Here is a 25509-nt window from a genome sequence, read left to right as displayed (position 1 = left end):
CCAACGCAGTCAGGAGTATTGTCTTTAACGACAGAACTTTCAACTCAGCTGACTGCAGAGGCTCAAAAGGTTCTCTCTGTAGTGCAGTTAGCACCAGAGTTAAGTCCCAAGAGGGTATGGAGGGAGGACTAGGTGGATTTAGTCTCCTCGCTCCCCTAAGGAACCTGACGATCAGATCGTGCTTACCTAGAGATTTTGCATCTACGAGCTCATGATTAGCGGCGATAGCGGCGACATAGACCTTGAGGGTGGAGGGAGACAGCCTTCGCTCCAACCCATCCTGTAGAAAGGTAAGCACAGATGCGACCGAACATCTTCGGGGGTCTTCTCGGCGAGAAGAGCACCAGTCGACGAACAGGTTCCACTTCAACGCATAGAGGCGCCTCGTAGAGGGGGCTCTAGCGGAAGTGATGGTGTCAACTACCGCTTGCGGCAGGTCACCTAGAACCTCCGCGTCCCGTCCAGGGACCAAACATGGAGTTTCCAGAGGTCCGGACGCGGGTGCCATAGGGTGCCCCGTCTCTGAGTCAGGAGGTCCTGTCTCAGAGGAATGGGCCAGGGAGGTGCTGTCGCAAGGAGCACTAGTTCCGGGAACCAAGTCCGGTTGGGCCAATACGGAGCGACCAACAGGACCTGCTCCTCGTCCTCCCTGACTTTGCACAGAGTCTGCGCAAGAAGGCTCACTGGGGGAAACGCATACTTGCGTTCTTCCCGGGGCCAGCTGTGGGCCAGGGCATCCGACCCGAGGGTCCCCTCGGTCAAGGAATAAAACCACTGACAGTGGGTCGTCTCTGGGGAGGCAAACAGGTCTACCTGTGCGGCCCCGAAACGACTCCAGATTAGTTGGACCGCCTGGGGATGGAGTCGCCATTCTCCCGGAAGTACCTGCTGACGTGACAGCTCGTCGGCCGCACGATTGAGCAGGCCCGGAATGTGAATAGCACGAAGCGACCTCAGATGCTTCTGACTCCATAAGAGGAGATGGCGGGCGAGTTGCGACATGCGACGGGAGCGTAGACCTGTTTGTTGATGTACGCTACGGCCGCAGTGTTGTCCGTCCGGACCAGAACGTGCTTGCCTCTGAGCGGCACTTTGAAGCGGCTGAGTGCAAGACGAACTGCTAACAACTCGAGGCAATTGATATGCCATTGCAGTTGAGGCCCCGTCCACAGACCCGAAACTGCAAGCCCGTTGTACGTGGCACCCCAACCCGTGGATGAGGCATCCGTGGAGACAACGGAGTGCCTGGACACTTGTTCTAGGGGAACTCCCGCCCGGAGAAACATAGGGTCCGACCACGGGCCGAAGGTTTGGCGGCACCTCGGAGTCACTTGGACGCGGAGGGAACCGCTGTGCCACGCCCATCTCGGGACTCGATCGTGTAGCCAGCGTTGAAGCGGTCTCATATGAAGCAATCCGAGCGGCGTTACTGCGGCTGCGGATGCCATATGCCCCAGGAGCCTCTGAAAATGTTTCAGTGGAACCGCCGTCCTGCCTTTGAACGAATTCAGGCAGTTCAACACCGACTGGACGCGCTCCTCGGTGAGGCGCGCAGTCATGGCGACCGAGTCTATCTCCATACCGAGAAAAGAGATCCTCTGCGTGGGGCAGAGTTTGCTCTTCTCCCAGTTGACCCGAAGTCCCAACTGGCTGAGGTGACTGAGCACCTTGTCCCTGTGTTCGCACAACTGCTCTCGCAACTGGGCAAGAATCAGCCAGTCGTCGAGGTAGTTGAGGATGCGAACGCCCTGCTCTCTCATGGGAGCAATGGCCGCCTCCGCAACCTTCGTAAAGACGCGGGGCGACAGGGACAGGCCGAAGGGTAAGACGCGGTACTGATACGCCCGTCCCTCGAACGCGAAGCGCAGAAAGGGGCGGTGTCGAGGGAGAATCGAGACATGAAAGTACGCGTCCTTCAGGTCGATCGCTGCAAACCAATCTCGGGGACGGATGCACCTGAAGATGCGCTTCTGCGTTAACATCGTGAACGGCAGCCTGTGAAGGGACCGGTTCAGGAATCGTAGGTCCAAGATCGGTCGTAACCCGCCGCCTTTCTTGGGTACAATGAAGTATGGGCTGTAGAACCCGGACCTCATATCGGCTTGAGGGACCGGCTCTATCGCGTCCTTCGCCAGTAGGACAGCGATTTCCGCCCTGAGCACGGGGGCGTTCGCCTCCACTACAGTCGTGAAGTGAACGCCCCTGAACTTGGGGGGACGCCGGGCGAACTGAATCGCATAGCCGAGTCTGATGGTACGGATGAGCCACCGAGGCGGGCTGGGAAGCGCTAGCCAGGCTCCCAGACTCCGAGCAAGGGGGACCATCGGCACCACAGACGTACCCGCAGCGGGGCAGCGAGGCGGAACGCAGGGATCCGGCTCGGACGGCATGGGAGCGGCCCGAAGCGGGATCTGAGTGTGCTGTGCAACACTTACCTGCATCCGCGGAGGGGACGTGCGAGTGTGGGGAGGCCGCTTGTGTGCGTCCCGACAGCCGGCGTCCCCTGCTGGCGAAGGGAGAGGTACTTGAGGGTGGCGAGGCATGGGAGCGTCGACCACCGCCAAGCGCGCTCTCTTGGCACCCAGAGATATTGGAAACTGCTCTTTTATTGATGTTTTGGGTGCCGCTGGCACTGGGACCAGCGGCGGAACAGACAAACAAAAGATTTTCCCCCGGCCCTCCTCCGGGAGAAGGAGTGGTGCTGCAGCCATCTCCCTCAGAGCAGTTTCCTCCATCTCTGGGCGGCCCGTCTCAGGGTCGCTTGCGACGACGCTTGCCACCTGGCTTGGCAGCGGCCTGAGCGGGCTGGACATCCTTCCCACGACCGGCCCCACGCCGTCGGCTGGTTGAAGGCTGCTGCGGTGCCTTGGCGGGGGCGGAGGCGGCGGCGGGTGGACGTCCTCGGCGACGAGTAGTCGGAGGCGCTGCCACCGGCGGCGGGGTGGAGGCAGCAGCGGGCCGCCGGGGCAGGATGTGCTTGATCGCCTCCGTCTGCTTCTGGGCGGCCGAGAACTGTTGGGCGAAGCTCTCGACCGCGTCGCCGAATAACCCAGCTGACGAGATGGGGGAGTCCAGGAACCGATATTTATCGGTCTCCCTCATGTCAGCCAGGTTAAGCCAGAGATGACGCTCCTGGACCACAAGCGTGGACATCGCCTGACCGATGGAACGGGCGGTGACTTTCGTCGCCCGGAGGGCGAGGTCCGTCGCCGTCCGGAGCTCCCGGAGGAGCTCTGGGTCAGGCCTACCCTCGTGCATGTCAAGGAGCGCCTGGGCCTGGTGGACCTGGAGCAGCGCCATGCCATGCAAGGCGGACACAGCCTGCCCGCAGGCCTTGTAAGCCTTCCCAGTCAGACTGGAAGAGAACTTACAGGCCCGGGACGGGAGACGTGGGTCACCGCGCCAGTTAGAGGCGGTCGCCGGACACAGTTGAATCGCGACGGCGCGCTCCACTGGCGGGATCCCCACGTAACCCTTGGCTGGCCCGCCGTCGAGGGTAGTGAGGGGGGAGGAGTCACTCGGCCGGTTTCTGGCAGAAAAAGGTGCCGTCCACGACCTCGTGAGCTCCTCATGCACCTCCGGGAAGAAAGGTGTCGGGGCGGGACGCTGAGAACCAGCGCGACCCACCCCGAGGAACCAATTGTCCAACCTAGAGGGTTCGGGACACGGTGGAGGGTTCCACTCGAGCCCAACCCTTTCGGCGGCCCGGGCAAGCATAGCAGCCATCTCAGGGTCCGGGGCAGCCGTTGCCACTCTCCCAGAGGGAGGCAGTACAGCTGACCCTTCATCCTCCGAGGACTGAAACTCCCCCTCCGATGCAGCGATCGACATCTGCTCGTCTGCTGGAGCTCCAAAAGTCACCACTGGTCTCCCGTGGGAGGGTCCAGCGGGTTCTCTCGGAGGCTCTACCGGCTGCGGAGCTGAGGGATTAGGGGCCTGCGGAGGGTCACTCGGCGGGTTTGCCCTAAACGTAATCCTCAGATCACCCTGGCCATCCAAAGAAGCAGGTCCGCCCGGGTTAGGGGCAGCCCTGGTTCGTGGGATGGGTAAGGGGACTCCCCCAGCCCGGAGGTAGGAGAGTCTCGATCTAAGCTCCGAGATAGTCATGTTCCCGCAGTGGGAACACGAACCATCCACAAACGCCGCCTCAGCGTGCTGTGTGCCCAAACACGTGAGACAGCGATTGTGACCGTCAGCAGGGGACAGGGAACGACCGCATCCAGAAACGCACGGGTGGTAAGACATCCTGAAAAGGACGGCACGTCACCCGTGAACTCTTTTGTGAGGAAACGCTCTGTGCTGAAGCACTCAGGGGGAAACGCGACAGCGCACGGGATTGTGTGCAGCCCGTGCCTGTACTCAACAGGAAAAACGCCCAACCAGACCAACAGATTTTGCTGTTGCTGTTAAAACAGCAGTTTTTCTCTGCTTGCAGAGGCAGCGATGAGTCAGCGCGGATCCCTGCTGAAATGTGCCGTATCTCCAACACCCGTTTCCTCTGGATTCTCCGGTTCAGGAACAATCTTGCTGATAGCAGCGATAAACTCAAGCGGTTTCGTTTGAGAGTCGTCTTCATCTGCCGTGTGGCTCCGAAGTGAATGACAGCGTGCATTCGCTCTCGCTTCCTGTTTATACCCGCGGCGCGGGGCGGAGCGCGAGATGCAAATCTCGCACGCCAATTGTTCATTGGCCGGTTCTAGATAGCTCGAAGCTGATAGGGGCTCCCAGAAGTGATCCCAATTCGTCGGTACGTCCGACGTACGTCGAACGTGACCGACTGAATGGGAACTGTTAATTTCTGTTAATTTCGGTTCTGTTACAGTTAGTAACTGAAGTGTACATTCAATTTGTATAATTATAAGAAAATCAGATGTTTGAAATAAAATGATAACTTCTAAAGACTCTGGTTTGATTCTAATCATAATGTAACGTTGAAAAAAAAATTAAGTACAAAAAATATACTAAACTTTGACAAAATTAATTAATTTTAATTGTGATTTCATAACATTTAGATATGAATCCAACTGAAAAATACTTGAAAAATGTCTTTCAGTCAGTCAAATAGTAAGCAAATAGTGGAGCTTTGCAGCCATTTACTGGTAAAAGTCTTTTTTTTTGTATTATTATAAAACTGTATTTTCCAAAGGATGGGCAAAAATCTTACACTAAACAATGTCAAATTATCCATGTTATCCCCACGAATGAAAGTTAGAAATTTGGGTCTTTTAAATAAAGTGAATTTTACATAAACTGATTTTGTGTTTTAATTAATTTATATAAATTTAACAATTATTGTAAATTCTCATAAAACATTAATAAACAGAGTAAAATTACAATTTTGTTACAAAATTACATTTTGTTGCCTGGGGTCTGTGGAGACCCCAAAGACCCTGAGTGTAATTCCCAAATGAAGAGGGTTAAACAAGCAGAGATGTATAAAGTACTAGAGACACATACTTGAGTAAAAGTACAAGTTCCTTATCAAAAAAGTGACTTGAGTAGAAGTTGAAGTGCTCTTTAAGCACCACACTTAAGTAGAAGTACTAAAGTATTCAACATTTTTTGTACTTAAGTATTGCAAGTAGTTTATTTTAAAATGTACTACTCAAGTTCTGAAAGTAAAAGTACAAGCATTGTGTTATGTAGTTTTTAAAGAAAGTAGTCAAAAGTTTGAACATCATATTGTTTTTATTATTTCAAATGATTAAGCTAAAGGACAATCACAATGTTGGTAGGTAATTTTTCTACACATTGTCATATAAATAACCTGAAAATACTGTAGTTCATTAAGATTAAATCTTACTATAACCACTCTTACTAAAAAAAAAAATGGGGTAAGCACACTTATATTCTCATTTCAAGAGGTGTTCTGAGTAAATGATTTGTTTGTAACACTTTACAATATGGTTTGATTTGTTAACATTACATTAGTTAATGTATTAGACCAGTGGTTCTCAACCTTTTTTCTGTGATGTACCCCCTGTGAAATATTTTTTCAGCCAAGTACCCCCTAACCAGCGCAAAGCATTTTTGGTTGGAAAAAAAAGACTTAAAACTTTGGAACAGATAAACATACAAAATTCAAACATTTGAAAAAAAAAAAAAACTATTTTGAACATTTTAAATGATAATAATCCATGACTAAATTTATTGCAAATATTTCTCATCACTAAAATGTAGTTATTCAAACTAATGTAGTGAAAACAGTGACCATATTTCTGAAATGGAAACCGGGGACATTTTCTATTTGAGTGGTCAAAATATCACTAAAATCATTTGTTATTATATTTTAATTAAAAAACAGGGACAAAACATTTTTGAATGTTTTTGTTGTTGTTGTGGAGTCCTATTATATTAGTATATTATTATTATTAACATTAATAAGTATTATGATTTAGTTTGATTATTAGGATTTTTGGTCTGGATTTAATACAATAAAAAAAAAAACACAAAAAACAAACAAACAATGAAAACAGTTAATGGTAAGCTAACCATTGTAAATAAGCAGTTCAAAACAATATTGTAACATGACTTAACAAAAACACATGACAAAAATAAAACATAAATATGATAAATAAAACTATTCAACAAATATTGTAACATTTTATAATTGTATTTAAGTTTATACTATATAAATTACTTTTTTTTTTACATCAAAAGTTTTGTTACGTTAATGCTTGAAAATAATTCTTGTTATTTAGCATTTTAGGATTATTTTAAGCAGAAAGTATATGTATTCTGCACATGTATTGGTTGCAAGTGTAATTGTTTGGGGTTAGGGTTTTTATATTTAAATTATAGTTCAGATATGGTAATCACTGTGTTGTGACTGCAGAACTTTTGGGGACAAAACAATCCCGCACCTGTTGAGGCTCTGTTATAAAGCACATACAATATTACTTTAAATTAAAAATGAATAGTTAGTATGTTACCTTGAAAGCAATAACAAGGTTTCTTTTGATATTTGATGATAAAGGCGCTCTGTCTGCTCTCGACTCGGTACGTTCTTCATGAAGTAGAAGCGGCGCACGCGCGGCCAAGTAGAGTCAGCGTAGCAGCTGTAAGTTGGTTGGGCGCTTTTTTTTCCAATATATCTGCAGGTTGTTTGGAACGAGCTGTATAACGGGGACATTTCCGGGGACAACTCCAGTCGGGGACAGAACATTAAAAACCGGGACTGTCCCCGGGAAACGTCTGGTCACCCTATAGTTGATCCAAGTGATTGACAGGTGATGCCAGGCGGCATATGAGAGGTTGGGTCAAACCATCCTGGTATGGGGGTGACTCTGGGTTTTTAGGATAATGAAATTGAATAGCCTACTGAATATAAAATTAATTTTATGAACTTATACTTATATTTTCCTGAAATATTTATTAAAGAATTATTTTTAAAGGATTTTTTCATGGATGCTACTTTTTAAATACATGTAGGCTATATTTTAAAATCTCACGTACCCCCTGGAGTGCCTTCACGTACCCCCAGGGGTACACGCACCCCCATTTGAGAACCACTGTATTAGACTAATGACTAACATGAGCTAACCATGATCAATACATTTGTTACTGTATTTATTAATCTTTGTTAATCTTAAGCCGCGTTTCCACCGAAATTACCCGGAACTATTTGTACCAGGAACTTTTTTCCCAGGAACTTTTTCTCCCCCAGACCTGCTACAATCTGCGTTTCCACCGCGGTCTAAAGTACCGGGGAGATTAGGCAAATTAGTCCGGTGACGTGGGAATGCGCGCGACTGCTTCTCCCAGTCACCGACGGACAGTAATCACTTTTGCGCGATACTGTCTGCAACAATAACAAGTGTAGGTGATGCAAGCAGCGCTGCTTTTGCTGATTATGTACACACATTACCAACACTGTTTATTTAAACGTGCACTTTCACCTGGTTTGACCATTTTAATGCAAAATGGGATGATGGGCAATCCAAAATCTGAATGTGTTGTAATAGCTCAATTCCAAAACAAAACATTTTCTATAAAAGGATAATGAGGTTTCAGTCATGACAGATGTGTGAAAAGTTAATTGAATGAAAACAATAGACTGAATTAAGCAGTTGAAAGATTAGGTACTAGACTGCAAGTATTTTATTTTTTATCACAATAACATCTCTTAACATTCACAAAAAAAAAAATTCACATGACTAGTATTACAATATGCTTCATTAAATGCATAATTTTAGAGACTTCTTCCTCAAATTTGAAATGAAGCAGGACCACACTTATGGCTTCACTTAAGTTGTGGTTATAAGTTATTATACTACATTCACATAGTTATACATTTAAAAATATAATATTTGGGTTTTCTAGATATGTTTATGTGCATATTCAGAAAGACTTGCGAGCAGCAGCCCTTTTATTTGCTTCCTACACTATATGAATACAATTAGAATGTGGTTATATAGTTAAAATGTGGAAATTAAAGACACAGTGACATTTTACACATTTTACTTTATTTTAGACAGATTAGTTCTTACAAAATTAAAATAAAAGTGTGCAAAGACAAATAAATTACTAGAACAATAAAATGAAAATATAAAATGTGAAAACAACAATATAAAAAAAAAAGTGTATTTTTCAGTAACCTTTCCAAGAGCTGTGCCAACACGTACAATATATAAAGTACAAGTGTGGTAGAGCAAATGCTTCATTCAAGCGGCTGGTCATTGTGGCTACTTCTTGAACGACTGGACAAACTGTCCAAGAACAGACAGAAACCCAGTCTGAAAGTCCCTCTGCTGCCGTCTGCTTTCTTCCGCTTCTGCCTGGTGGAATGCCAGCTCTTGCCTCCTCATCTCTCCTCGGCCTGGCTATCCAGTAACAGCTGAATATATTGGTCAGGCTGTTCTTGTCCATGCTGCAGGACGGCCCGGCTCCTCCATGTCCCTCAGTGCATCAAAAAAGTCACAGTCCTTTTTCCTTTTCCCTAAGTAGAAAACTTGCACAGAAACACATGGAAATTAATACACAAGGCAACCATGAAACAATAGAAACCATCAATTAATTATTTAAAGTGTTTTCACTACAAATAATGAACAATTGTTTGCCCAGCTTGAACAATGCCCAGTGTGCAAATTTTATCATGGGCAATTTAAGTTTACAATTAAAAACAACAAAACCATTAAGGATTACACATCAGTTTTTAAATATATACACATTTTTGTCAGCTTTATAACGTACTGGTGACCGCGGGGGAAAACACGCTGGTCTCCGTTGCCTGCGATTCATCAGGGCCACTCGTTATGTCTGGAAAAGCACGTTGAAAAAAGTTACTGCAACGTGTTTAAACACTGCAACGAGTTTAATAGATGATACCAAGATGATATATTTACCTTCAACCCACTCGGATTCCTGGATGGTTTCCAACAACGCACTAGCCGAGTCTTTCGTTACCGCTGCGCCAGAAAAGGACGGTCTGTGTCCCAGCAACGCGTCCAGGCGGTCATACCACTTGTTGATACGCCGGTCGGAACCGCTCCGGTTGTTATGATCCTTTAATTTCTTGTAATCTTGTCTTAATTTCTTCAATTTCTCTCTGCACTGTTTTCCAGTGTGACTGGAACCGAGTCGATATCTTCAGGTAACGTTATACCTTTTCATAACGGGTCGCCGTTTCCAGTTCCCGCTGGATGTCCTCCTCCGCATATATGCTCAATAAAGCCTGAACCTCGTCGTCGGTCCATCTGTCGAATTTATTGTTGAACTCCATTGTTGCAAAAAAAATATTTACTGAACGCAAAACCCACAGAACTCACCTCGCAAAAGACTTGTAAATATGGCGGTGGAAAAAAAAAATAGCTGCGAGAGCTCAACCAATCAGCATGTTCAGCGCCCAAGTCCCACCCCCGAAAGTTCGCGAACCTTTCAAAAGTCCCACCTCGCAAGCAGGGCCGTTTGGAGGGGGAAATATTTACCCGGAACTTCATTTAGACCCTGGTTCCTGCGGTCGAAACACACCGAGTTCCCCCCCAAAGTTCCTGGTTCCGGGGTAAAGTTCCTGCGGTGGAAACGCGGCTTTAGTTAATAAAAATACAGCTGTTCATTGTTTGTATATGTTACTTCATAGTGCACATTAACTATGTAGACAAATAGAGAGCAATTTGAGCGCAAGACGATCAAGACAGTGAATGCGCGCACGCGCGGAGCTCTCTCTCGCGCTCTCTCTCTCGCTCTCGCGCTCTCTCTCTCTCTCTTTCTCTCTCGCGCTCTCTCTCACAGCCACGATCACTTAAAGTTGAAGGGGTGGAAGGTGGTGTTTTTGGTTTGTCCATCTTTTAAGCTGATCAAAAGGCAGAACGGAAGCACGCGCAGTCTTCTTAATAGCTTGATTCGCTCAATGATGTGCCAGCTTCATCTACCGTTCTGGCAGTGGTAATGTGGGTTTGGAATGGAATGATTCGTAACATTTTTATAATTGTAACAAGTAACGATGCAGCACATAAAAAAAATTATCGGAGTAAAAGTATTAAACTCATCGAAAATATGTACTGAAGTAAAAGTGGAAGTAGGAGAAAAAAATAATACTCTTGTAAAGTACAGATACTGCCTTTTAGTACCTAAGTATAGTAGTGAAGTAGTTCTACTTCGTTACTATACATCTCTGTAAACAAGGGTTAAACATCTTTATGTTCAGCAGAACATAGAAAGGTATACAGGTTTGAAACACGAGGGTGAGTAAATGACGACAGTTTTCATTTTTGGGAGAACTATCCCTTAAACACATTAAAGTAGTTATTTTTTGTAACCATCACCAACAGCTCTTCCTGGAGAGGGATTCAGGTGTTCTGCCATTGCTGCATCAATCTCAGAGTCCACCTATTCACAGCATCTGAGGGAAGAGAATATATTTATTTTTAAAATAACAGGAAAAATTTGAGGTAAATGACATGCAATTATTTTCAAAATGTATTGAAAAAATTATCTCACAGCTCAATAAAAAAAAAAAACATGGAACAAGATGAATGAATCATGAGTTAAACATTAGAAAAATGTAATCAACATGCATTACATTTTATTTTACTCTATAAAAGATGTTCTGCTCTGAATGGGTGTTCGTGGGGGATGGAAGCATTACTTTCGGAAAGAAACTCTCAAAAGGCTACATTAATAGGTTACAGTAATAACTTGTACTGGATAATTAAACGTGTTTAAGTTGAAAGTAATGTTTAGCCTACTAGCTAATTCTATCCACGTAATTCTCTGTTGACAACGTGGGCATCATTTCTCTCGGTTCCTTCATGTTAAACAAGTAAAACTCAAGTAAATTTATCAAATACTACAAAATGTACTTACCCAACAGTAGATTTTTAATAATATATCAAACTCTCTCCTCAAGTCCTCTTCTCCTCTTCTCCTCTTCTCCTCGTGGTTGTAGAAAGGAATGGGAGAACGCAAATATCGCGGGATTTTGAAATATCACTAGATTTATTAATATCTTTTGTTACTACATCTTGGCAGCACAGTTCAAGTCAGACTTAAAGGGTAAGTTCACCCAAAAATGAAAATTCTGTCATTAATTACTCACCCTCACGTCGTTCGAGACCCGTAAGACCTCCGTTCATATTCGGAACACAAATGAAGATATTTTTGTTGAAAGCTGATGGCTGAGAAAGGCCTCCATTGGCATTCAGTACACTTATACTCCCAAGACGGATAAAAGGCACTCAAAACATTGTTACAAAGTCCATCTCACCACAGTGACTCTACAATAATCTTACGATGCGACGACAATAGTTTTTGTGCGCAAAAAAAATCAAAATAACACCTTTTTCCAACTTGTTACTGCCTTCCGTGTGTGCCTCCACGACGCATGCGCGAGAATATGACGCAGATCCGGCGTTCGGACACATGACCCAGAAGCGATTTGTTTACAATCAGAGGAAGACGCGCGTATCTCAGCTGTTGGATTCTACATTGATCGTGCTTTAGGTCTCGGCGTAGTTCTCAAAATGGGGTTAGAGTGTGCATTTCATGGAATCCCGAGCCCCGGCGCTACGTCATATTCTCGCGCATGCGTAGTGGAGGCACACGCGGAAGGCAATAACAAGCTGGATAAAGGTGTTATTTTGATTTTTTTTTGCGCACAAAAACTATTGTCGTCGCATCGTAAGATTATTGTAGAGTCACTGTGGTGAGATGGACTTTGTAATGACATTTTAAGTGCCTTTTATCGGTCTTGGGAGTATAAGTGTACTGAATGCCAATGGAGGCCTAACTGAAGCCTTTCTCAGCCATCAGCTTTCAACAAAAATATCTTCATTTGTGTTCCGAATATGAACGGAGGTCTTACGGGTCTCGAACGACATAAGGGTGAGTAATTAATGACAGAATTTTCATTTTTGGGTGAACTAACCCTTTAATGGTGAAAGGATATATTACTGTTTTACATATGTATATGCATACATTCCATAAAAATAATAACAATGAATACATAAAACAGGTTGAAATAATGACCCAAATGCAGTGGGTTCACATTCACAATCACTTAACCACACAGAGCACTTTGTGATTAAATATATTTTAGCCTATATTAAAAATAAATTAAATATAGGCTAAATCTTGTATTTCATAAAGGTTTTTTTTATGGGTCTTGACTAGACGTGTACGGGACGTCAGTGGACGTCTATTCAAAACCTCTTAAAAACGACTTGGGGCACTTAAATTAATTATTGCAGTATTAAACATGAAAGATGTAAGCAGCTTCTGCATATTTCACAATGATTTCATAGAGGGTCATGATGGACTATAAATGCACGTGTAAAAGACGTCACAATAGTGACGTCCTCTCACGACAGATTCACAACAGGGTATATATTGAACTACACGTAGCTAAAAGTCAAAGTAACTATTATACATGCAACCGGAGAGAACTGTAGACATGTACAAATGTATCTGAGTGCATTTTTAAGAAATGTTCTGTGTTACATACTTTTACCGATTTATGCCGTCCTACCGCGACTATTTTTTGGCCAGGGACACGACGTTGCCGTCGGACCAATGTTTGCTGGGGACAGTGTTTCCCACTGAGACACTGGTGCTGCCCTTAATCACAGACATAAGAGACACTTTGACTATTTCTGTCAGACGTCTACAGAAGCTCTTACTGAGAATTAACAGAGGTTTAGATGTTGATATTTATTGGGGATGGGTCGCGATTTTCGAATATTCGATTAGTTATTTAATTATAGAATATCGGATAGTATGTGCGATTATCGTCCAAAAAAAATCCCCATGTTGTCGGTGCTGATGTGGTGCTGACGCGTTCATGTAACCAGAGGCGCTGCCAATAACGCTCCTAAAAGCTGCCAGTCGGCTCTCAGGGTGTTTTATACTGGACACGTTTGCTGCGGTCCGAGTCTGATTGTTCCCTCCGCCTCCGCAGTGTTGGTCTGGTTTCACACTCAACTTGAACCCTGGTGCGTTTGCGTTCATCTTACGTCATCACAAACATGCACGGGCGTGATAGAAAACAGAACGCGGGTCAATATATTGGGCTTTTTTCAATTAATTTGGTGCTATTATGTGCAGCTGAGTAAACGACACTTGGGTTTACCGTATGTGTGTCGCTTGAAAGCGGCTTTGCTGCTTGCAAACAGACTCTTTTGAGGAGACGGTGAATTGCCATTCATTTGCTGCCCTGATTGCACTCTATGCGCGAATACACTGCAGGCTCGCTCTCGCGATCGTATCTCAGCTAAATCATCAACACTATCATCTCTTACGTGTATGTTATTGAACTAATGACATTGTATTCAGCTAAAACGCATGCGCTGGTTACTTTCTTCCACAACAAGTGCGCACCCGAGTGCTGTTTGCACATTCACGTGAATCACGGCTCAGCTCCGAGAGCAACCGAACTCCGGTTGTGTGTTCTCGGGTTCGGTACCTCAGTGCACACCAAGCTCTGTAGGTAAGCTTTCACATTAGCAATTTTTCATGCTAACCGTGCCCCATTCCGAACTAAAATGCCAAAGTAAAAACGGCCTGAGACAACAGAAGAATAACGTCTCACGCGCACGCTGTAGACTTGTGGCATTTATCAGGTAACTTGGGGCGATGTCACATTACAGTCATATGTTTCAGCATGTTACAATAATATGGCTTGAGTTGATATAGCCTATTCCCTAATGAATTAAACAGTTTGTTATCATACAGATTGAGAGTGTGAATGGTCTCTCTCCCTCTCTCTCTCTCTCTCTCTCTCTCTCTCTCTCTCTCTCTCTCTCTCTCTCTCTCTCTCTCTCTCTGTTTATGTGTGTAACCTATACATGCGTACATGCGTGCATGCGGGGGAGGAGTTGCGATTTTCGAATAAAAATCGAATAATTCCCAGCGATCTTCGAATATCATTTTTGCTTGAAATGCCCATCCCTAATATTTATGTTTCATTTGAGTCACCATTGTGGTGGGAAGCGTTTGCTTTAGTTGGGCTCTTGGTCCCTGTTTTTGTGTTAGCTTTTCTTTGGATGTTGTAACTGTGTGTGAGAAACACAATAGTTATGGCTGAGAAAGCAAAGATAACGTGACTTCAGGTGTTGTCAGCTCCTTGTTGATGACTAAATCATCAGAAGTCTAGAATCTGATGTTGTGCTTTTGAGTTTTGTGTTCTTGTTTGGCAAATAATGATTTGTTAATAGGCTCAATAACTTTGTGAATCCACTGTATCGGCACCAATAGCAATAAAATAATCACTTATCCTGAAAGATGATAAAACAGAATGTGCACATTGTTTTGAGAAAATATTTCACATAGTCACACACAGACATCAAGATTTTGCATATGATTCACACCAACAGTGACAATCAAAATAAAAAGCTTCATGCTGCAATGCATGCTGGGTAGCTTCATAGTACTAAACTCAAACTTGATTGTCACCGTTGTTGTGAAGCATAGGCATAATCTTGATGTCTGTGTGTGAATATGTGAAATATTTGCTCAAAACGTTGTTTGCACATACTGTTTTATCATCCTTCAGGATAAATGATCATTTTAATGCTATTGGTGCCAATACAGTAGATTCACAAGGTTATAGTAGCTTTAAACAAATGACTATTGTTCCAAACAAGCACACAAAACTTAAAACACAACATCAGATGTTTGCTTTCTGATGATTTAGTCATCAACAAGGAGCTGACAACACCTGATGTCATTTTATCTTTGCTTTCTCAGCCACAACTATTGTGTTTCACACACACACAGTTACAGCTGCCAAAATAAGACAAACACAATTACGGGGACCAAGAGCCCAACTAAAGCAAACGCTTCCCACCACAATGGTGACTTCAAATTAAACAAAAACATCAACATCTAAACCTCTGTTAATTCTCAGTTAGAGCTTCTGTAGACGTCTGACAGAAATAGTCAAAGTGTGTCTTATGTCTGTGATTAAGGGCAGCACCAGTGTCTCAGTGGGAAACACTGTCTCCTCACAGCAAGAAGATCCTGGATTGAATCCCACGATTCTCTCACGATCCAAAGATGTGTGAATTACAGATGCTAAGTTGTCTAAAGTGTCTAAAGGTGTGAGCAAAGTTTCTTTTATTTTTATGATTTCTGGACAAACACACACTGTCTGTGAGTTGCTTTGCAATTACAAATGGAAAATATGTCCACAATGAGCACATTACTAGTTTTTAACCTTGAGGTTCCATGAACGTCTATATCGGACGTGCAGAACACGTCAAAAACAGACGTCATAAAAACTTTCATTCTGGCTCCTCAGTGGACGTCTTTTCAACGTACGCCTCTAGGGGCAAAGACATTGAAAAGACGTCTTTTGGACATAACTTTGCCCAGTGGGGAGGTGAATCCAGTGTTTGAACGACCTGCGAAAGTGTGGCCGACATGTTGCTCTACAAACCAACATAATTTACAGTAACTGGAGAAAAACTATCACTGTTGAGTTAAAGTGAATTAAATGCCATTTAAATAAACTGTGTGTCAAAATTCAGTTGTGTATTGTGCATGTTTTCTGTGTCCACATACAGGCCTGAAATCAAGTCTCACATCAAGGAGGAAGAGAAGGAGCAAACTTCCTGTAAAATGAGTGTGTGTGAGGAGAGAGAGGAGGAGAACCGTACCTGTAAAATGAGTGTGTGTGAGGAGAGAGAGGAGGAGAACCGTACCTGTAAAATGAGTGTGTGTGAGGAGAGAGAGGAGGAGGCGTCTGTTCACACTCAGAGAGCAGCATCTCCAGTCTCCAGCTGTGTGTCCATGAAGAGTAACAACTCCATGTTTCAGCCCCCTCTGTTCAGTGATGGACCATCTTCAGGATTCAGCTGTGTGTCTATGAAGAGTAACAACTCCATGCATCTGCCCCCTGAGTTCAGTGAAGGACCATCTTCAGGATTCAGCTGTGTGTCCATGAAGAGTAACGCGTCCATGAATCTGCCCCCTGTGTTCAGTGAAGGACCATCTTCAGGATTCAGCTGTGTGTCCATGAAGAGTAACGCGTCCATTGATCTGCCCCCTGAGTTCAGTGATGGACCATCTTCAGGATTCAGCTGTGTGTCCATGAAGAGTAACGCGTCCATGAATCTGCCCCCTGAGTTCAGTGATGGACCATCTTCAGGATTCAGCTGTGTGTCCATGAAGAGTAACAACTCCATGCATCTGCCCCCTGAGTTCAGTGAAGGACCATCTTCAGGATTCAGCTGTGTGTCCATGAAGAGTAACGCGTCCATGAATCTGCCCCCTGTGTTCAGTGAAGGACCATCTTCAGGATTCAGCTGTGTGTCCATGAAGAGTAACGCGTCCATGAATCTGCCCCCTGAGTTCAGTGAAGGACCATCTTCAGGATTCAGCTGTGTGTCCATGAAGAGTAACAACTCCATGCATCTGCCCCCTGAGTTCAGTGAAGGACCATCTTCAGGATTCAGCTGTGTGTCCATGAAGAGTAACGCGTCCATGAATCTGCCCCCTGAGTTCAGTGATGGACCATCTTCAGGATTCAGCTGTGTGTCCGTGAAGAGTAACAACTCCATGCATCTGCCCCCTGAGTTCAGTGAAGGACCATCTTCAGGATTCAGCTGTGTGTCCATGAAGAGTAACGCGTCCATGAATCTGCCCCCTGTGTTCAGTGAAGGACCATCTTCAGGATTCAGCTGTGTGTCCATGAAGAGTAACGCGTCCATGAATCTGCCCCCTGAGTTCAGTGAAGGACCATCTTCAGGATTCAGCTGTGTGTCCATGAAGAGTAACGCGTCCATTGATCTGCCCCCTGAGTTCAGTGATGGACCATCTTCAGGATTCAGCTGTGTGTCCATGAAGAGTAACGCGTCCATGAATCTGCCCCCTGAGTTCAGTGAAGGACCATCTTCAGGATTCAGCTGTGTGTCCATGAAGAGTAACGCGTCCATGAATCTGCCCCCTGAGTTCAGTGAAGGACCATCTTCAGGATTCAGCTGTGTGTCCATGAAGAGTAACGCGTCCATGAATCTGCCCCCTGAGTTCAGTGAAGGACCATCTTCAGGATTCAGCTGTGTGTCCATGAAGAGTAACGCGTCCATGAATCTGCCCCCTGTGTTCAGTGAAGGACCATCTTCAGGATTCAGCTGTGTGTCCATGAAGAGTAACGCGTCCATTGATCTGCCCCCTGAGTTCAGTGATGGACCATCTTCAGGATTCAGCTGTGTGTCCATGAAGAGTAACGCGTCCATGAATCTGCCCCCTGAGTTCAGTGAAGGACCATCTTCAGGATTCAGCTGTGTGTCCATGAAGAGTAACGCGTCCATGAATCTGCCCCCTGAGTTCAGTGAAGGACCATCTTCAGGATTCAGCTGTGTGTCCATGAAGAGTAACGCGTCCATGAATCTGCCCCCTGTGTTCAGTGAAGGACCATCTTCAGGATTCAGCTGTGTGTCCATGAAGAGTAACGCGTCCATTGATCTGCCCCCTGAGTTCAGTGATGGACCATCTTCAGGATTCAGCTGTGTGTCCGTGAAGAGTAAGAGTAATCTCAGTGATGGAGCTGCTCTGACCTCTGACCCTGTGTGAGTATCATGATGTTTCTGTTGGCACCCTAGACAAGACATTATATTGCTTCATGGCAATAACACACATATAGACAAATACAAGTGTGCATGTGTTTGCACAAATAGTTGTTAAAATAAAGGATAAGAAGGCTATATAAAATATGTATCCAAATTGAATATATCTTATCTATAGATAATAGTCTTGTAATCCAGATAACTAATTAGTGTCATTAGCCTCTTACTGGCACCCTTGTTTTTGAACATAGACTGGAAAGTTACATATCCAAACTTAAATGGTTGCTGCACTTAATTTACTGCACTACATTTATTTTTCTTTTCTATTATTGGAAAATCTGTGCCTGGGCTCCCTAAAACTGCAAGTCAGCAGATTTGGGATAGTCAATATCTAAAACATCAAATAATTTAAAGCATGTATCTACAGCTTGTAAAAGCATGTCTTGCTCTAGTGCCACTCCCCCACAATGATGAAGCCTAGTGAGCAGTTGACTTTATCCCCAAGCTGCAGGACATGAGGGAATTGCCTCCGTTGCTCCTCCTCCTCTAAATACTGAATGATGTTTGTTCCAAACTTTAAATAGACTTTTAAATTTGAAATGGTAAATATACACACATGGATTAAATATTACCCAAAATGTGTTGTCATCATTTATGTACCTACAGGCTGTAAATCAACAGTTACTACTAAAATTTCCAAAACAAGGAGAACAAAATCTGTGGATTATTTAGACAGTTTCACATTGAGCTGCTTTGATCACAGCCCAATTTGGATTTAAGGAATAAAAAAGGAAAAAGTAAGAAAATAGAAAGAAAAATGGCAATAAGGTTCAGTGTGTGTGTGTGTGTGTGTGTGTGTGTGTACATTGTGTGTGTGTGTGTGTGTGTGTGTGTGTGTGTGCATTGCGCGTGTGTCTGTGTGTGTATGCGAGTGAGTGTGTGAGAGAGTGAGTACGGAGTGTGAGTGTGTGTGTGTGTGAGAGAGAGTGAGTACGGAGTGTGAGTGTGTGTGAGAGAGTGAGTGTGTGTGTGTGTGTGTGTGTGTGTGTGTGTGTGTGTGAGAGAGTGAGTGTGTGAGAGAGTGAGTGTGTGAGAGAGTGAGTGTGTGAGAGAGTGAGTGTGTGAGAGAGTGAGTGTGTGTGTGAGTGAGTGTGTGAGTGAGTGTGTGAGTGAGTGTGTGAGTGAGTGTGTGAGTGAGTGTGTGAGTGAGTGTGTGAGTGAGTGTGTGAGTGTGTGTGTGTGTGTGTGTGTGTGTGTGTGTGTGAGAGAGAGAGAGAGTGAGTATGGAGTGTGTGTGTGTGTGGGCATGTTTTTGTGAAATATCAGGACACAAATGTGTATAATGACATGGGTATGACACAGGTATTACAAAAAGAGGGTGAAATATGAGGACGTTCCCCATGTCCTCACTTTTCAAAATGCTTATAAATCATACAGAACAAGTTTTTTTTCACAGAAAGTGAACTGCACAGTCTCCTGTGAGGGCTAGGTTTAGGGGCAGTGTAAGGGGATAGAAAATACGGTTTGTACGGTATAAAAACCATTACGCCTATGGAATGTCCTCACATTTCACAAAAACAAACATGTGTGTGTGTGTGTGTGTGTGTGTGTGTGTGTGTGTGTGAGAGAGAGTGAGTACGGAGTGTGTGTGTGTGCGCGTGTGAGACTGAGTACGGAGTGTGTGTGTGTGTGAGAGAGAGAGAGAGCGTGAGTACAGAGTGTGGGTGTGTGAGAGAGAGTGAGTACGGAGTGTGTGTGTGTGTGTGTGCGTGTGAGATAGGGCTGAAACGATTCATCGAGTTACTCGATTAACTCGATTACAAAAATTCCTCGAGGCAAAAATTCTGCCTCGAAGCCTCGTTAAATTCCTATGACGCGCACTATACGCGCAGGGATCTGATTCACACGGACCGCTGTTCAATGTTCAGGAAGCACACCATAGCGCGTGATACATTTTGAATTTAGTTTAGATTCTAGATGCCCAGAATCACTATAGTAACTGCATGTTTTACATGTAAGTTGATTACCGTTCTTATAGCTGCCACACACACACACACACACACACACACACACGGCGCGCGCAAGCCCTGAAGCCAGATCGCTTTCACTTTCGACCTCATAAAGTTTGTCAAGTAAATGCTTTTAAAGGTCCTGTTCTTCGTGATCCCATTTTTCAAACTTTAGTTAGTGTGTAATGTTGCTGTTAGAACATTTATAATACCTGTAAAATTATAAAGCTCAAAGTTCAATGCCAAGCGAGATATTTTACTTAACAGAAGTTCCCTTACAGTGAACGGCCGGTTGGGACTACATCCTGGTATTTCCTGCTTTAATTACGTCAGTAGAGCAGTATGTCGACTAACCTCCGCCCACAAGAACACGCGAAAAAGGGGGCGTGGTCTTGCTGCTCCCGCGTGGAGAATAGGAAGTGTTGCATTCGGTTGCGTTCGTATAGTTTGTTTGTCGCCATGTCGTCGAGACGCTGTTATTTTCATCCCGGAGTCAAGTCACCTTTGTTTGGCTTTCCCAGGGACGCTGTACTTAGAGATCATTGAGCACATGCATCCCCGTTATGGTGAGAGGCGTGACCTTTCTGGTAACGTGCGCTCTGCGTGTGCTACCGAAGCTGCTGTCGAATCACAACACGGGAACCGCTGGCACAATCAGAACTCGTTACGTATTTCTGAAGGAGGGACTTCATAGAACAGGGAAATCTTTCAAGCCGTTTTGAGGACAGTGAAAACAGCGGTATACAGATAAGTAAATTGTGTGAAAAATACTGTGTTTTTTTACACGCGAAACATGAACACATATTATATTGCACACTGTAAACACAATCAAAGCTTCAAAAAAACACGAAAAACGGGACCTTTAAAGCCTTGCCAGTTTGAACATTGAAACGATTGTGCACTATTCAAAAACAACAATACGGAAAACTTATCCGTTCAGTGCTCAACTTTTTTCTGTGACACGGAGAGTTGAGACGCTCGCGTCTTTGACAACAAGCGCGCGCCCTGAAGGCAGACCTCTTTTCGCGTGAAGATCGCGCGCGGAGAGCAGCGCAGAAACGCAGTGTCAACGCTGTCCTGTGACTAAAGTAAAGTCACTAAAGTAGCTTAGAAACTCAACTCAACCGTTATAGGCATACATTTGAATACCTTTGAAGTAATTACAAACCACAGCTTCATAATGAATAGAGACAGTGAGTAATTCACACACACACACACACACACACACACACACACACACACACACACACACACACATTTTAATTTCTTTATTTGAATCCGCCAATCAAATTTCGTACAGAAAGGATTCAAATATTCTCAGAGGTAACACAGCTTTGACATTTAAGGGTACATAAAACATCTCCTACGCCACACAGCAAGGCTGCCTATCACAGCTGATATAGAGCAGAACTTTGCCAGTTATTTAGACTGTCCTTTTGGTAGCCCTGCTAGTCTTAGTCCACTAACAGTCAGTTTGTGTACATGTCCCAGGCTGCCAAATATCAATACCGCAAACTTACATGCATAGCCCAGGTCACTGATCTTAGCAAGGAGGGGTTGGTATTTAGTCATTTTTTCTAAAAAGGCTATGTCCATATTCAAATCATATACACAGCCTATTTCAAGGACTAGCACCTCCTTTCTATCTATATCCACCAACACAACATCAGGGCTGTTAGGGATGTTACAGAACACATCTTCAGAGCTGTCTGGTGTCACTCGTGAGTGTTTATACATCGGTATGTTTTTTGGAAATATGTCCTGAACAGAACTGGCAATAAGATCAACAATACGGTCATGGCGTGCTGTGTATAATCCCTTGTACATATTACACCCATTCACAATATGAGCAACTGATTCCAGATGTTCAGAGTTAGAATGCATTATACAGTGTGGATGGTGATTCTGAGGGTACCATAATGCTAGATTGTATCTGGTTGGCAGCACCTGTAGTCTGGCCTTCACAGTGAAGCAGAGGATATCCTCCCCTAGTGCAGCATTTCTGTACACAGAGTGAGAGGTAGAATGGTCTGCAAAGTCAAGACATGCCAACTTTCCCTGCATTCTCAGTCCAGTCCAGTGTTGTTTTGTGTCCATCTGTTTGATGTTCAGTAAGGCTTTTCTTGCTGTTGTGCTCTGTAGTGTGTGTTGTGTCTCGTTGTGGCAGACTGTGGCCTCCGCAGTAATAGATGGGTCTGTAACCACTGCGTCAGACACCTCAGGTGCAGTGTGTGAGTTGCTTTGTGTCCACTGTAGTTTAACTGCCAGTCTGTTACACAGATCGTTTAGGTCTGGCCAGTCTGAACGAACTCCGAAACCTGCAGCTTGTGTGTCCAGTTTGCCATTGCTCTTCCTCCTGAAGCCTAGGAAGCTGTCTTGGTTGCCTGTGGCCAAAGGGACCTTTCTCTTCCTAAGGTCCATTAAGAGGGAAGCTCTGGCTAGCTCTCTGACTGCAGCATCATCGTTGTTGAGCATGCTGATGAGATGTACTAGTCTTATAGTGGAATAGGTCCATTCCACATTTGGGACCCCCAGACCCCCTTCCTTGAGTGTGAGGAAGATTATGTCCCTGGTGGAATGAGAATTGAGTCCCAGCCATTTCCTAACGGCCTCAACTGTTTTATTATTCATGTCCCGTAGGACATTTTGTGGGATGTGAATGTTTGCAAAGAGATGTTGTATCTTTGCCAGAGCCACTTCTCTAATGGCCTCCAGCTTCATGACTACAGGTAGGGGGGAGGAGTCGATCAGATCGATCCTGTTCTTAAAGGCACAGGATAACTCCTGCACCTGTTCACCCCACTCACCTGCAATGTTGAATCTATGGCCAAGATAGGTGTATGTTTCATGACGAGAGTAGACCCTGATAGGCTGGCCCATTATTGTAAAGGAGGGGGGTTTGTCAGATTTTGCTTTGTACCAGCGGTTTCCACCGCTTCGCCGCTCGTAAAATGCTGCACATTTGGTGTGTTTCACCTCCAGCATAGACCACTGTAGGAATTCATCCGTTCTGGTCAGCATGTTTTGAATGGTATTCTCGTCCCTGGAGGACACCTGGACATCATCGGCGTACCCCTGGACAGGGTTTGGGGATCTAGTGTGTGGTGTTGCGCACTGGCAGATCCATCTCATCCACTGGTTGATGGCCAGGATGAAATTGACAGCACTCCAGGGGCAGCCTGTTTTAATCCCCACTTTAAGAGTTATAGGCTCTGTGAGTTGTTTACCACAGATAACCTGTAGAAAAGATCCCCTATACACATCTGTTATGAGGTCCACAAAGGGCTGAGGTAGATGGATCTCCTCTAATGCGTTAAGCAACAATTTGTGAGATAATGTCCCAAAGGCATCTCTAAAGTCCAAGAACACAGTATAGATTTTACATGATTCATGTTTAAAATCGTCAATTCCAGTTTTCAGGCAAAACACATGTTCGTTCATACCCTGTCTGTCTATATAGGCTTTCTGATTGGGTGAAAGAATGCCTGCATCCACAAGCCATGGGAGGATTCGGGCAAGCAGGCATTTCATAAACACTTTGTAGATAGTGGGAAGAAGAGATATGTCTCTCCATGTAGATGGATCACTTGGGATATTGTCTTTCTTTGGAATTCTATAGACAAGGGCCCCCTTCCATGAGTCTGGTACTTTCCCATTAATCAAACAGGTGTTAAATATACATGTGAGTATATGGGTAGACCAGGATTTTGTGGCTTTCAGAGTCTCATATTTTACCCCATCATATCCACAGGCTTTGTTACTTGGCAGGTGGGACACAACTTTGTCTACTTCATCAAGAGTGAAAAGAGCAGTGGATGGATAATAGACTGGTGCAATTGTCTCTATGCTGGTGGCCCAAGGGGGCGTGGCCAATGTATGAGACGGGATTGATTGGCATTTGTCCATATAATACTTATGTACGTTGCTGGTATCGTTAATAATAGGTGGAGGGGAAGGAAATGTGCTATTATTGAGAATAATCTCAATAGCTTTGGACCTGCGGTGCTGCCATAGATGTGATAGTTTTTCTCTGCTTACCATCCGTGGCCGCCCGCGGCGCTCCTCAGCTCCCCCTCCGCTGAGCGATGGCTGGATGACGTCTCTCACGAAGATCAGCTGTTTCTCAATCCAGGAAGTAATGGAGACCGATGTTAATTCCACTGCATGTTTATCGCTCAAGGGGAACTTTTTTAGGATGCGTGACACATATTTCAGGAGCGGCAATCCGAACTCCTTCCCACCAGTACGCCTCGAACGAAATATTCCGTTTTGGAAAAACACTCCGAAAAGAATGGACGCAACTTTACTCCATTTCGCCGGGTCACCGGAGCAGGCAAAATAAGTTCTTTCTTGGAGTAGTTTGGTATCCAATGATTTCCTGAAGTGTCTCTCGTAGATCTCGAACTTGTTCCATTCCTGACATTCAAGTTGGCGCACATAGTCGCTAAAATCAAATGGGGCATCATCACCACCCAGTGATGGTATTTGCGGAACTGGGTCATGGGTTTGCCGCTGTTGTTTGTAAATGCGGCCACTGGACAAGGCTTGTTTGAACGCCGATCTTAATGCTGAAACTAGGCACATGTTCAGTACTAATGTCCAAAGCATCATTTCTCTGCTGCATTAACGATGGCAGTTACCACGGGTGAGATGTTTTTAAGATTTAAATTGCCATGGTGTGGAGCCGCACGGCCGGTGTGCACCACACACACACACACACACACACACACACACACACACACACACACACACACACACACACACACACACACACACACACACACACACACACACACACACACACACACACACACACACACACACACACAATCACTCTCTCATTAATGCATCCAAATAAATGTAATGTAGGTCTACTACTGTGTTAATGTATCTGTATCTGATGTACAACAAACATAAATCTGCTCCATAGACAATAACAGCTGAAAGTGAACCGTTTCCTTCAAGTATTTTAGTGAAGTTTTAGTAACTAATTTCGGGAGGAGCACGTCCAGATAATTAAACCTATCTAAACAATGGAGCATGCCAGATAATGTAACCTAATCAAACCCAAGTGGAGCACCCTCAGATAATTAAACCTAATTAAACACAGGTGGAGCACATCAAGCCAATCGATTTAATCAACGATAAGAGGTGTGTGTATATATACAGCATATTCACCTTCTTTCGTTGACCGTTTTTATTTTTAGCATCCCTCCACCACCCCATCTCCTCACTTTGATTTATTAAACTCATTAAACGTCAACACAAGCCATAATAAAATACAGTCTAGTTCTAGACTATCTTCATCATGGGGGGGACACTCTGGGTTCGGGCCAAAATTCCGAGCCCGGAGCCCTCCCCCGGACAGCACGCCAAATACGCATAATCTTTTACTCCATTTAATTTGATGTAAGTGTGAACTCGTGAAAAAAAACAAAGAAATGCACTTCTTGCATTTGTTGGAAAAATTTAATAGTAGAAAATCAGTAACACACACACAC

General features: G+C 44.6%; 1 protein-coding gene across 1 annotated transcript in view; it reads left to right on the top strand.

Moving 5' to 3' along the window:
* The window catches only part of LOC307125781 (uncharacterized protein), a 238644-nt gene that overhangs the window by 14259 nt on the left and 198876 nt on the right, over positions 1-25509 (top strand). Inside the window, exon 2 of the mRNA XM_079815890.1 lies at positions 15999-18002. Coding sequence (XP_079672016.1) covers positions 16054-18002 — 1949 coding nt within the window. The 5' untranslated portion in view covers positions 15999-16053. The remainder of the gene's footprint in view (positions 1-15998; positions 18003-25509) is intronic.

The sequence above is a fragment of the Gobio gobio genome (assembly GCF_949357685.1).
Source record: "Gobio gobio genome assembly, chromosome: 1".
NCBI classification, from domain to species: domain Eukaryota; kingdom Metazoa; phylum Chordata; class Actinopteri; order Cypriniformes; family Gobionidae; genus Gobio; species Gobio gobio.
Note: the sequence above shows the minus strand (reverse complement) of the source record. Positions and strands in the feature narration are given on the sequence as shown.